Source organism: Lolium perenne, chromosome 7 (assembly GCF_019359855.2).
Source record: "Lolium perenne isolate Kyuss_39 chromosome 7, Kyuss_2.0, whole genome shotgun sequence".
Taxonomy (NCBI): Eukaryota; Viridiplantae; Streptophyta; class Magnoliopsida; order Poales; family Poaceae; genus Lolium; species Lolium perenne.
In genome coordinates this window covers 253,751,287-253,764,403 of record NC_067250.2, presented here as the reverse complement: position 1 = coordinate 253,764,403, position 13,117 = coordinate 253,751,287, and the positions used below count along the sequence as shown (strand labels likewise).

Below are 13,117 nucleotides of genomic sequence, written 5' to 3'. Positions count from 1 at the left end.
CAATCGCTCCAAGCTTACGATTCTAAGGAAGAAATTGCTCAAAATGCCAGGAAATCTATGGCCGAGGAGGCTTTCAGAAGATACAGTGAGAGCAAAGATGATCTTGAGGTTCTGCTCCAAATCTTTAATTGTTTGGTTATAGAAAACTACTACTAACACTTGTTTCATCTTAGGAACTTGAACATGTATTTGATGAGCTTCTCCATCACTGTTTTTATGTGGAGCACTATTCTGATTCTGAGGCATTTTATCACTTCAACTTTACTGTCAAGATAAAGAAGCGTTGCTCAGCCGATTGGACATCTGCGGTGTACTTCGCTGAGGTCAGAGCGATACGCGAGATAAAACATTATTTCTGCTATCCTTTGGATCCAGATGAAAATGGTATGGAAAATTTGCACCTCGTGAGTCTGAACTCTATTGATGTAAACGTATTCTAATCCTGTGACTTCTTGTCAGGACAATGTTATGCATGTCCGAAGAAAGGAATGCATGAGTTAAGGCACCCAGTAGGGATATTTCCCTCGGAAGAATATGTCCAATAGTAGGATATGTTGAAGTGTAGCTGCAGATATTCAGTTAACTGATATTGGGAATATATTGACCCCGATGAAGAATTTACTCCAACAATGGGAGGGAGTGAATCTGATGATGATATGAGCTGATGACCCTGTCGTAGTTGTCATAGGATTGATCGCTAGTTATAATCTAATGCTACATCTGGACGCTCTTTATTTTGTGTCAGCTGAAGCCCACATCTCCTAATGGCTCATTACAAAGGACGCTTAATTGTTGTTGCTTACTGGAAATATAAGTTTTAGGTATCTGGAAAGTATTGTTTGCGCGCTCTATTTCCTCTGGTGTCTCCAGATGGGGACGGTTGAATAAAACGCTATCCACTGTCATCTCTTCTGATGTACAAAATGCTCTTCCTTTGCAAACATACAAGATTTCGAAAATAAATCAGTAGTCCAGAATAAGCAAATTTAGCCTATAGTTGTGCACAGACTAATATGTATAGAAATCAATGTGTATATATATATATAACTTTTCCCCTCCAGCTACAATAATGATTTCTTGGATATCTCAACAAAAATTGTGTGCAATCAAGGCTACAAATCAGAATGAGCTACAGTATAATAATTGAGTTCATTCCTTGTGTTCTCTGCCCTTCTTTCTCTTCCATTTGAGATATATTTGGAGAGAGAGGCCAGAGAAGACCATAACAACACTTCCCCATTGCTCAAAGGACAGTGGGTTACCACTGATAACTGATGAGATGACGATGCTCATGAACTTCCTGGTGGTAGTGATGGTAGTGTTAGTAAGAGAGCCGAATCGGCTGATGGTTAGGAAGATGAAATTCTGGCCCACAGCACCGCACAGGCAGAACATGAGAATGTCCCAGGCCACCTCTGGGTTCTCCTGGCAAAATTTCACCGCCTCAAAACCGTTTGCGTATGGCCAACTACTGAACAGCAATGGCGCCACAAACATAATTACAGTATTGTATATGGTTCCCCAGAGGTTCATTCCAAGCATTATATCCCAAGGGTTAGTTTTGGGGAACCTGCAACAACAAAACATTACTTTCCATTCAGAAAAAAATAACAGGTTTGCTTTCATATGGAGTTTTGCTTAGATATGGAATGACAGATATATTTACCTGGACTTTATTAAATCTTGGGTCGAATTAGTGTAACCATCAAAAGCTAAGTTGAGGAAGCACAGTGCGTAGCCAAGAGGCGCGTTAGGATTAGCAAGCTTCTTAATAGTCTTCGAGCTTGTCTGGTTTAGTAAGAATAAAAAAAACTTCAGAAGTGTCGTTAAGTATTAGATTTTGATGCCTCTTTCTATCCAGATGTATGCACAAAATTTAGCTGAGCAGAGTTCACATTTCATCAGAATAAAGAACTGTACTGAACATGACTTTTTTTGATTAATACAAAGGCTTTATGGTCCAAGAAAAGTGGGCATCATCAAATGCAAACAAAGGATGACACACCCCCATTAATATATGAAGTTGAATAACTCCTCACCTTCAACAATGCAAAGGATGACACGCCCCCAGCAACAAGAAAGGTGCAAAAGTACTCTGGAAGTGTATACTTAACACCATAGAGTAGAGTCCCCATCAACATAACTGTACAAAATTAATCAATAGTGAGAAAGGCCAGCACAGCACTATCCAGGCGAAGAAACATACAAAGTTTGTGGTTACTCGAAATCCTTAAGCCAGATTACTCAGCTACACATTTATCTATATGGCATCAACTATACATGGCTTGAGATTGTAAATGTAAACGCAAGTAAGGTTTTTTTCAGTTGTGCAGGATGTACTTTTGACATCTAAAACGAGTACATGGTGATAGAATGGAATCAAAATTCTCATAACCAAATGACATGCTTTGGAGACATGTTTGAGAAAAAATAGAACTAAAGAGGAACATAGGTTTGTCCATCGTTAGTCATTTTGGGACAGTTCTGCATATGCTGACGAGGTAGGAGTCATATGAATAGTAGTTCATGCATCAATTTTCTCCAGATTTGACTGAGAGACTATGTGTACTGTTCTTTTGGGACAGTACTAATAAAAAATTGATGACAATTATGTGCAGTATACCTATGTATAAAGTTTGTAAATAATTAAATGTAAACTGCAAGGTAGGCATACACATATGCAAACTCACCTGGAATCATCTTAGAAGATTTTGCCAAGACCTGTTAGCAAAAACAGAAAATAATTTAACATCATTGATGTTCGGTAGTTTTGGCATCATTATAAAAACAGAACACCATTTTTTTTTCATTTGAAGTACATATGTGACATCTAATTAAATCATCAAGATCTAATTTCCATTCAAGGTGGAGATATGAAGGAGGCGTGTTACTACTTTTCTAATATGTGGGTCACAAATCAGTTTGATGTCATGTGCTCTTGTTGCATATAGGAATGAACATAGTATTTGCACGAGTGAGAGTGATATCCAGTGATCAGTCAGCTTTGTTGTCAGGACCATGGATCAATAAACTTGAGTGCATCACCTGTTCCTAAAATGAATAGAAGGTCCTAATGTATCGGAATACCAAGTGCAAATCAGAAAAGGTGAGTCTATAATCTCACCACATCAGATTTAAAAACACCTCCAAAATTCCAGCATAAATTCCGTGAGAACGTAACTACTTATTAGGTATCCCGTGTTGGTTGGAGTTGCTCTAAGCCCACACTGCTGCCTAATGAATTCTAGCCAATCCCTTAGCACAGATAAGCAACTCCAATATTAGAATATTCTACTCCAAAATGTCCATTTACTACATTACAGTACTGATTAACTCAATCAACACCTAATTGCAAATACAACCAATGCACAAAATCTGGATCGAAGGAAAAGCCGTAGCGGCAAACGAAGCTGGATCCGAACCTGAGCCGGGTAGCTGATGTACTTGAGCGCCTCAATCCCCATGGTGGGGCCGATGGTGTTGGTGATGCTGACGCCCCAGTACTTGGAAAGCGGCGCCCGCCCGGCAGGGCTGCTCCCACCCGACCACAGCTTGATCACTGCAGGAATCAACCAAAGTCAGGAACTCTCCGCACGCAAATCCCCATTCAAAAAAAATGTGAAATGCAACACCGGGGCACGCAAGAGAGATGGCAGATGCTCACTTATGAAGGACCATACGAAGCAGACGACGTTCTGCGCGAAGTTGAGGAACGCGAGGTGGTCGAACCGCCGCGCCTCCGGCCCGAACCGCTTCGTCGATCTGGGAAAGGAGAGCCGGGTCAGTCAACTGAGCCCTAATAATCCTCTCCTCTCTGCCGTGAACGCCATTGGGGGAACCGGAGCGAGAGGGCTGGGGCATGGTGCTTACAGCGTTTCCTGGAGGACGCCCTGGGTGATGTAGGCCGACCAGATCCCGGCGACGCAGAAGGCGAGCACGGCCACGCGCGAGGCCAAGCTGCCGCTGCCGCCGCCGCCGCCGTCGATGCGGGGGCGGCTGCGGACTACGCCTCCGCCGCCGCCAGCGCCGCGGCCCTTCCGCGCGGATACCATGGTGCGCTCCGGTTCTGTTCGCCGGCGAGGTGGTCGGACAGTCTCGTGGAATCGCGGGGAGAGAGAGGAGGCGCGGGTTATAGCAGTTGGGCGCAACGGTGGAAAGGCAGAGCGCGCGTCAGAGGAGTGACGTGGCGTGGTGTGGTTGGTCCAGCGGTGCCAGAAGGGACGCCCCATTGGCCAGGTCGGCGTGGAAGGAAGGGTCCGACCATCCGAGGCCATCAGATACGACTGAGCTTTGGGCCGGGGACTGGGCCAGAAAAATGGATCCATTTCCTGCTTTTTCTTTTAGGTTTTGCTAGTTCTCGGTTAGTTTAGAACTAAGTTTTTGCTGGATCAAGTACTATACCGTTTAATTTGCTTCAGGATTCGTGCTAGTTATTAGTTGATATGAGTTGCAATTGAAATTTGATGGCATCATCTGACTGAGAACAAAATTAGTTCTTAGTCGACTGAGAAATAGCCACACCCTTTTTCTTTTGAGTAGTTGAATGTTTATGCGTTGCCATAAGCTCTTTGGGTGTCTCCGTGGACACCAACGTCCACGTCTCGGATGCGCCAACATGCGCTCCGCCGTCCGTTGCCCCGCTGCCACCGCGAGCACCCTCCACCACCTCTGTCTGTGGCACCTGTGGAAGTACAGGAACAGAGTTGTTTTCAAGGGGCTCGCTCCCTCGCTCTCCCTGCTCCGCAAAAAATGCAGAGATGACGCAACTATCTGGCGTGCTGGTTTGCCACTTGATCGGAACTCATTTGTATAGATGACGCAAAAAAAATATAGCCACATTATGTTACAAAAACATTAAAAATGACATTTCATATAAGTCCATGACCAAACATATTTTTTGTTCCAGATTAATACGAGAAGTTTCTGCCTCTAGATAAAAATAAGACCATGTAAGCTTATTAGCTTATATCCTATCGACGTCCCAAATCAAGAACTTGAAAATAACCCATTTTTATTTATGAAACAAGGGGCGCGGTTTCATTCATTAAGCCCATTAAACGAGGAGAAAAAATAAAGTCTGTTATAACGAAAAGTGCTTTTGGCTCGCCATTTTTAAAAAATAAAAAAATGTTTATTAGTTACCAAAAAACCTGAAAAATAATTCTGTAGATTTTCAGTGATACATCTCACAATTATGAAAAATCACAACCCAAAATTCTTTTTACTTTGTGCTACACAAAAATAACAAAATATGACATGTTTTTGGATATTTAAAAATAACTACTCAGATCTACACTTTTATCTTTTTTGTGTAGCTTAAAATATAAAATATTTTAAATTAATATTTTACATGTTTATGGGATACATTATTGGCTATATGCTAATTTTTCAAAAAAATAAAACTCAAAAATATAGTTTTTAATTTATTTAAAAAATGAGATCACTAATATCCATGTGTACGAAATCTCTGTCTCTGTTATAAACGCTGCAAAAGAGAACAGGGCGGAGCAAAGCGAAAGAAGCTAAGATACATAGCGAAAATACATCACGTGGGTGCCAGTGCACCCTATGCATGCAAAAAAAATAGTAAATTATTTTCCATGGAATGACTTTCTTTGTTTCTTGAATAAAAAGTAAACATGAAAACCCTATATAGAAGTACTATTTCCGCTATATTCATTATAAATTTGTTTTTTCCTAAGGTTCACTAAAAGTATTTTTGGTCCTGTAATAAATCTGATTGATGATAAATTAAAAGGTGTAATAAATCTAATAGATGAGTCAAACAGATTCGGCGCCAGCCACAATCAATCCACCGCCTGTCACAACCAGGCCATCTGGCCCTTTTTTAATTTAATTAAAAAGGAGGAACATGTTCCTTATTCTGCCAATACGTCTTACCCTTTCGTCGTCGCGCCTGGTCCTTTGTCCGCAAACTACGCCTGGCGACGCGTCCTCAAAACCGCCCAGCACAATCAGCACACCGCCCGCTCCCACCCTTCCCGCACCCAACCCTCTCTCTCCTCTCCCCCTCGTATCCCTGCCCTCCTCCATCGCATCCTAACCCGCCGCCGGATCTCCGGTGATCAACGTTTCCTCGGTCGTCACCGCCTCCACCGTGCGGATCCGCTCTCCATCGCTTGGATCCGGCCATCATCGCCCCACCCACGATTTTTTCCCTGTCCTCCACCTGCAGGGAATCCCTCCTAGGCTGGGCTGCTCGAAACACGACTCGGTCGTCCTCCTCCGAGCCGTGAAGACGCCGCCCATGCCAAATCACCTCGCCGCCGGTACTCAGCCCCTCCACCTCGCCACCCATGTCTCCCTCGACTCCCCAGCCTCGCCGCAGCTCCGGCTCCTCCTCCCGGCTGACTTCCTCCTGCAACACTGCAACCCCGCACCTCCATTAAGGCCACGTCGCGCCTAACCCTAGCTGCACGCCTAATTCTGGACCTCGCCGGACCAGCCGGGGCCGTTGAGGGAGGGCTCTACACGCCATGACGCGATGGCGACCCACGCAGGGGAAGAGCCCACCGCCTGACGCGGGCAGGAGCTTGCCTGGGGCCGGTGGCCGGGCGATCCGGCGCCCTACTTCCATGCGTTCCTCGGCCCTGGTGAGCTCATCGAGAACAAGACCGCCGGTGAGACCTTCCAGCCCTTGGCTTCACATCATTCCTGATGTAAATAGGAGCCATTTTGCACCGCATCTAATATTTACGGTTGGATCCAACAATTGGAATCCTAGACTGAGCGATGTACGTCAACTCCCGTGGGATCTTTGTCAGTTGTATCATACAAGGCTAATGTTTTTCACCATCTTCTATTGGAAATCATCATTGGGCATTAACCGCAGAAATTAGTTGCTTTGTAAACTGTGGGCTGGGTAAAGCGATGCCCTGTGCGCCTGCGTGGTGTGATCTACATTTTTCTAGATGAAGCTCAGGGTATCAGTAAGTTTCATATGTACGTACCAGTGTGTTCTTTACCTTTTATTTTTATTTTATTACATTGAGGTTTATCTTTTCTAGATTGGCATGGGGTTTAGAACTTCAGATTCAGTGGTTTCACATATTTTGTCCTTGAAACAGTGTGACATGTTATTTATCTGAAATTCATAATAATATCGAAGTTTCAGGGACAATACAGCGGGCTTTATATGTATTTACTTTGTAGATAGATGAATGTTCTAACAGGGAGTACTTTGTTGGTCTGAACATTAATAAAAGATATAAAACCACCATGGATGTTGGTACTGTGATTTATGTATAGACTAGCTAAATATCCGTGCACTGCTACAAAGTAATCAGTTATGTAACTTCACGAGCACGCGTGTCCAGTGAATACACATGGACGTTTAAACTGCACAACTGCTCCTTTTTCAGCAACCAGCATTAATAGGATGGTGCAAGGCCAAGACCCCATCAAGGATATATGTACTTTTAATGAGGGTTCAACATTCCTCTTCTGCCACTTCTAACCCACAATCAGGTACACTGAGGTATATACTACCTGGAACTCACCACGACGAGTATGTCGTTCTAGATTTCCTTCTGAAGTTATATACAAAGATGGTAAATGATCACACCCACAATATCACTTTTTGGAAAGTAGCCAGCAATAGTTCTTTCCATTAGAAAAAATGAAGCAAATTGATTCATTAACTAAAATATAGAATGGGTGCTCACAATGGCTAATGCAAACCTGAAAGCAATAATAAACGTTGTGGAATGCATGATCTTTAAGAAAAAGTGTGAATGCAGACTATACACTTCCACAATAGTACATCTGGCATCCTCTGAGACTAAAGTAATATATGGTTGACAAAAAAGAAATTTCCGTGGTCTCACGAATATGATAATAATATAGCTCTGAAGTAAGATAAATAAAGTTTATCTTGCAGTGCTAGCAGTGACCCCCGTTTCGCCTCAAATGTGTGTGAGAGATATTTGGAATTTATCCTAGAGGTATTGTGTAAGCGTAGATGCTTCTCTCTACGTCAGATCTTTTTGCTTGTGGGATGAGATTCCTTACACTCATAAGGTATTCAGTTGCACATGTAATCTAGAGGAGAAAACCACTAAAAATTACAATAATTGTTGCAGTTATCAATGTCGTACAATTAAGCAATGCTTGCTCAACATTTGTATTATGTCAGGCATAACCAGTCAGTGGATTGATGTGTAATATTATAGCATTGTGATTTGTGGTGCATTAGTGCTAATAGTCATTGCTTATTTAGTTAGTAGAAATTTTTGTTAACTGCTCAATATCAGTTCTACTCAACATGCTTGGAGATTAGTGGAAAATGGCCTGACTGTTGGGTCTGAACTACACCGAAGGAAAATAAAACCTGATGTGTTTGTGTTGCATGTGGGCGTGATGAAAGTCTGGCGCATCGGTTCTGAGAGTGCCCTCACTCAAATTTTGTTTGGAAGGAGCTTCAATCGTTATTGGGCCCCTTGGATAAACCCCAAAGCGGATGAGGAATCACAGTGAGTTGTGCTGGTGGCTCCTGAATTTCTTTGGCTAATAGAAGAAGATGATGGCTTGTGGATGGTAAAACAGAGGCATTGTTAGTCGATGCCTGTAATGTAGCCTGTCTTGCACGCACAGATGGGCCTGAGCATTGACAAGCAGAGGATGTTTAATTTGTTGGGTCAGATTATTTTATATAATCTTCCCTATGATGCCTTCAGGCTTCATGGCTAAATTTTGTTCTCTGTTTTGCAGATATTTTCCATATGCGGCTATGCAGGTGATGGTTTTATTTTTTTCTTATTTACAAAACATTCCACTATCGACATGCATATGTCTAATCCACTTATGTCATGGATCCTGAGTAGTCATCATATGAATAAATTTGTGGAATCGCTACAGTCACTTGTTTAAGCTGCTATTTCCAACTCCATGTTTGTCAATACTATGTAGAATCTTTTGTTACAAACAATTATCGTGTGGTTTTAAAACTTTTTTTTAGAATGGCCAGGGGATATGTGGGGCAACTGAAAACAAAATATTACAAGTTAGCTAATATTGTGCCATAGTATTTTGGGCATGTCATAAAGTATGAGTTAACTGATATAAAGAAGTGCAGGATTTAAGTGGACCAAAAATATTAGGATAACTCCTTGTTGGATAGTTACATGATAATATAAATATCAACAAATAACTTTTCTCTTCATGTCAGTTCTAAAGACAGGTTGTGTGTAAGACCGGTTACTTTCTCTGTCATCGTTTCGCTGAAGACGGTGGTTACATGTTTCTTCAATTTAGAAAAGTGAGGGCAGTTTAGAAAAGTAAGGGTTCAACATTTAGAATATCCATTTCATTATGCTGTTACTTCATTATGCTGCACATTTATATCTCCAAATTCAGCATATCTTGATGTCCCAAACTATACACGATGAATCAAAAAGTAGTGCTTTGTTGGAGTTTCATGAAAAGCCATCATGCCATTTTTCAAGGAAGCTTTGGATATATTGGGCTGACCAATGGATGAGTATATTCTTGTTTGGTCATTTGAACTGATATTTCCATGTTTATATATATTCATTGACTTCACATTGTTGCCAAAAAAACATTTTATGGTAAAAGCACGTTCTTGAAAACTACCATTTGGTAGATGTGCATTGCACCTGTGTGTTCATTGCACCTGTGTGATATACTAATAATCTTTTCTGAACTACGAGTTCCAATAATAGGGAACTAGGGAAGGTTATGTCTCAGAAATATGGGAGATAAGAACTGAAGAAGCGATACCTTAGTTTGGTATGATGCAATGAGAAGATTACAATGTTTGAGAGGCTCAGAGAGTACCAAGCCACATGTGCAATGTTAGTGGATTACAGGTCGGAAGAACAAGGCTATTCAGAGTTTAGACTCCATGTGCATGTCTGCTGCTGCTAGATGATTTTGCTTGTCACAGGACTGTTTATGACTGACAAGCCAAGGCTTCGGTAATTGACGGAGCTATTCTGACCTCATTTTCTATAAAAACAATTTCCACATGACACCAACAAGCAGGTGAAGGTTACTGGTTTATTTTGGTTCTTTGAGTTAGTTGTTCTTGTTATCGCTAGATGTTCTAGGACACATCTTATTTTGCGATCATCAGTACTCAAATGCACTGACTGAAGTGCCATATCATGTAGGATTTGCTTTGTTATGTTTTTCTCGGTACAATTAAAACTTCTTGTTATGGCTTCATGACAATGGAGTGGTGAAATGCCCATCCAGGTTTGCAAATTCTCTAGATAGATCAAAATCAATAGATGGTTAACAACTTCATGTAATAGCTTCGAGCTAGCTGATGAAGACATCTAGATGATTAGCTAGAGAACATCCATCAGTGTATGGTTAACAACTTCATGTAATATTGACTTCGTATAAATTAGCCTTTTGTCGGTCCGATGATTACCAACACTACTTATTAAGTAATATATCCCATGCGATTCTTTTTGGTACTAATTTTAAGCTTAGGTCAAGTTGATTTATCATTGAGTAGGTCAAGCTGATTTATCATTGAGCATGTCTGCATAAGGTTCATATCATGGATGTTTTGTGATCGTGGGTCTACAAGTGTGTAAATATCTTAAGCCTAGAGACGGTGATTTTATGATGGAAGTATGTTGAATACCAAATAATTTCTTAATATATAGTTATTTTGTTTATAAATTGTATTATATATATATATATTGGTAGGTAGATGTATTACTTTTTTTTGGACTACGTCTATAAGTGCATATTTTTTGAATTTTCTTGATATTTAGATATTACATATTTCTTATTTATAAATAAACTTATGCTTTTTGTGCATTAGTGAATACGCACAGATAATTGAACTCATAGTTGTGGAGCCTTGTTGCACCAACAGTGTTCTAACACTGATTAGGACATGTGAAAGAAGAAAGAAAAAGACCACTGCTACTTGATGTGCATGATAAGAATTGAGGAGAAGAAGAATATATACATTGTCCATGAGAATACTAAAAGTATATGTTATATATATATATATATGCCCATCAGTAGTTTCTTCCCCGCATACATAAAAAGGCTGATCTGCTCGTCATGGGATGTTGGGAATTTGGACTTGTCAGAAGGTAACAGAATCGGCACTATCTTCTGTAGTTCTTCTACTGTCAGCTGAACTTCCTCTTGTTATTGACGCTGGCTTGCTGCCTGGGCATATAGGAACTTTAAAATTCAGGTTCCAAAACTGTTCTCTCCTCAGCATGTATTATGAAATTTATTCTTTCCAAGTTCGATCACAGAGGTCACTTGTGTAGCCTAGACGAAATATGAAGCAACTATAACATCCAGTCTGCGGCTCATGAAATTTTGCATCACTGATTATTGGGTTTGATTTTCAGACATGGATGTAATGACTAATGACGATGATGGTGAGAGTTTTAGAAAGTGTCAATTATTTTTGCCTTCTATTTTGTATTTAATTATTGTGTTTTTCTTTACTGATGAATACATGTTCTATTTCCTTTCATGTAATTTAGTCTGATTCCTAAGGTTGTGGTTGGCACCTATATGAGCACAAGGAGCATGATGTGTTCTGTTTCTGGATTGCATAGCAACAATTACATCTTAGCCAGATTTCTAGATTGGTGTTCAAAAGCTGCACAAGTGTACATTCACTTTTGACGTGGAAGTTTGGCTTCTTCGAGAATGTAGAAAATGTCCTTTACTATGCATAGCAACAATTACATCTTGGCCAGATTTCTAGATTGGTGTTCAAAAGATACACAAGTGTACATTCACTTTTGATGTGAAGTTTGGCTTCTTCGGCAGTGTAGAAACCGTCCTTTACTAGAGCATCTCAAAATACATAATCATCTGCCATATTAATTTCCGAGTTACATAATTCTTTGTACTAGGAGATAATTATGGTTTGGAAGTTAGTATGTTTATCTTAAATTGTTGTACTTTTTCCATTTAAATTAATTGACTTCACTTTGTCTATATACAAATGCATCTAGAGTAGATACTTAATAATTAGATACATACAAATCTAGACAAAGTTAAGTCAACTAATATAGATCAAAGGGAGTATATAAATAATACATTTTGACATGTTGACAAGTATGAAATGTTAGAAAAATATGTTGACTCAAACTTGAGGCATGTATTGATGGCATTATAGGGAATGGAAGCAAGCTTTAACAAAGTTAAGAAATCATGTGAACACATAAATTAGGACATATGTTTTAATTTGTTGTCTACAATAAAATTTGCTATCCCGTGGCAACGCACGGGCAATTGTCCTAGTTTTAATTTAATTATTATTACTAAGTGAGCGGTGGCGCATCCTACAAATACCGCAGTGGCGCACCCTACAGATACTACAGTGGCGCACGCGTATAGCTTATTAGTGGAGCATGTGCCAGTGCGCCATTACTACCTATATTACCAATGGCGCACCACTAGTGCGCCACTGCTAACTGTTAGCAGTGGCATGATAGTAGTAGAGCACCACTAGTGCACCACTGATTGCAAAAATTGGTGCACCACTGATTATCTGTTTTCTAATAGTACGTGCGGTGCATACCGATGATGGTCGGAGAGAAAGTTGGGGGAAGGAGGGGGAGAGATAGGGTTTCCGACTGGGGGCGACCTAGGTGCGGGACATGAAACTGGCCGTCTCGAGTATACTCCCTCCGTCCACAAATAAGTGGAAATCTAGCCCTAAACTTTGCCACAAAAGAGTGTACTCCTATCTTTCCAATGCACTTTAATTGCTTCTCTCTCATCGCACGGAAATCAAACCCAATAATATTGAGCATATGTTATCCTTATTTTCTACAAGCACTTAGCTCATTGAAGGTGAACTAATTAAAGAGGAAAGATGCATCTTTCCAATACATTTTTTACTTTATTTCATAATGTATCTTGAAAATCTCGTACGTACACTTAGGGCTCCTTTGATTCAAAGGATTTGCATAGAAATTGTGTAGGATTTGATTCCTATAGGAAAATTTCCTATACATGTTGTTTGATTCATAGGAACATAGCTTATAGGAAAAATTCCTATAGGAATCTTGTAGTGTATTCCTATAGGAAAAAAGCATTAGCCCATACCTCATGGAAAAATTCCTTTACTACAATCTAA

The 13,117-nt window shown here is 40.5% G+C and overlaps 1 protein-coding gene and 1 long non-coding RNA gene across 2 annotated transcripts; one reads left to right on the top strand and one right to left on the bottom strand.

Annotated features, from left to right (window-relative positions):
• Window positions 1–1,014: 1,014 nt before the first annotated feature.
• LOC127313393 (UDP-galactose/UDP-glucose transporter 3) lies at window positions 1,015–4,244 on the bottom strand. Its single transcript, XM_051343904.1, has 7 exons — window positions 3,871–4,244; window positions 3,665–3,762; window positions 3,423–3,559; window positions 2,691–2,721; window positions 2,040–2,143; window positions 1,667–1,788; window positions 1,015–1,570 (listed from the first exon to the last, which is right to left on the bottom strand). Exons 1-7 carry the CDS (start codon window positions 4,227–4,229, stop codon window positions 1,150–1,152), a joined length of 1,272 nt encoding a protein of 423 aa, XP_051199864.1. The 5' UTR covers window positions 4,230–4,244; the 3' UTR covers window positions 1,015–1,149.
• A 1,671-nt stretch (window positions 4,245–5,915) lies between these two features.
• Window positions 5,916–11,925, top strand: LOC127313391 (uncharacterized). Its single transcript, XR_007858955.1, has 2 exons — window positions 5,916–10,023; window positions 10,152–11,925. It is a non-coding gene; the product is annotated as an uncharacterized lncRNA (long non-coding RNA).
• The last annotated feature ends 1,192 nt before the right edge of the window (window positions 11,926–13,117 follow it).

What these genes read in the sequence shown, in the direction of transcription:
- LOC127313393 (XM_051343904.1), bottom strand. Translation starts at nt 4,229, where the DNA reads ATGGGGCGTCCCTTCTGGCACCGCTGGACCAACCACACCACGCCACGT. An exon ending in GGCGTCCTCCAGGAAACGCT is followed by an intron (nt 3,763 to 3,870) that starts GTAAGCACCATG and finishes CTCCTTTCCCAG; the next exon opens with ATCGACGAAGCGGTTCGGGC. An exon ending in ATCTTCTAAGATGATTCCAG is followed by an intron (nt 2,144 to 2,690) that starts GTGAGTTTGCAT and finishes AATTTTGTACAG; the next exon opens with TTATGTTGATGGGGACTCTA.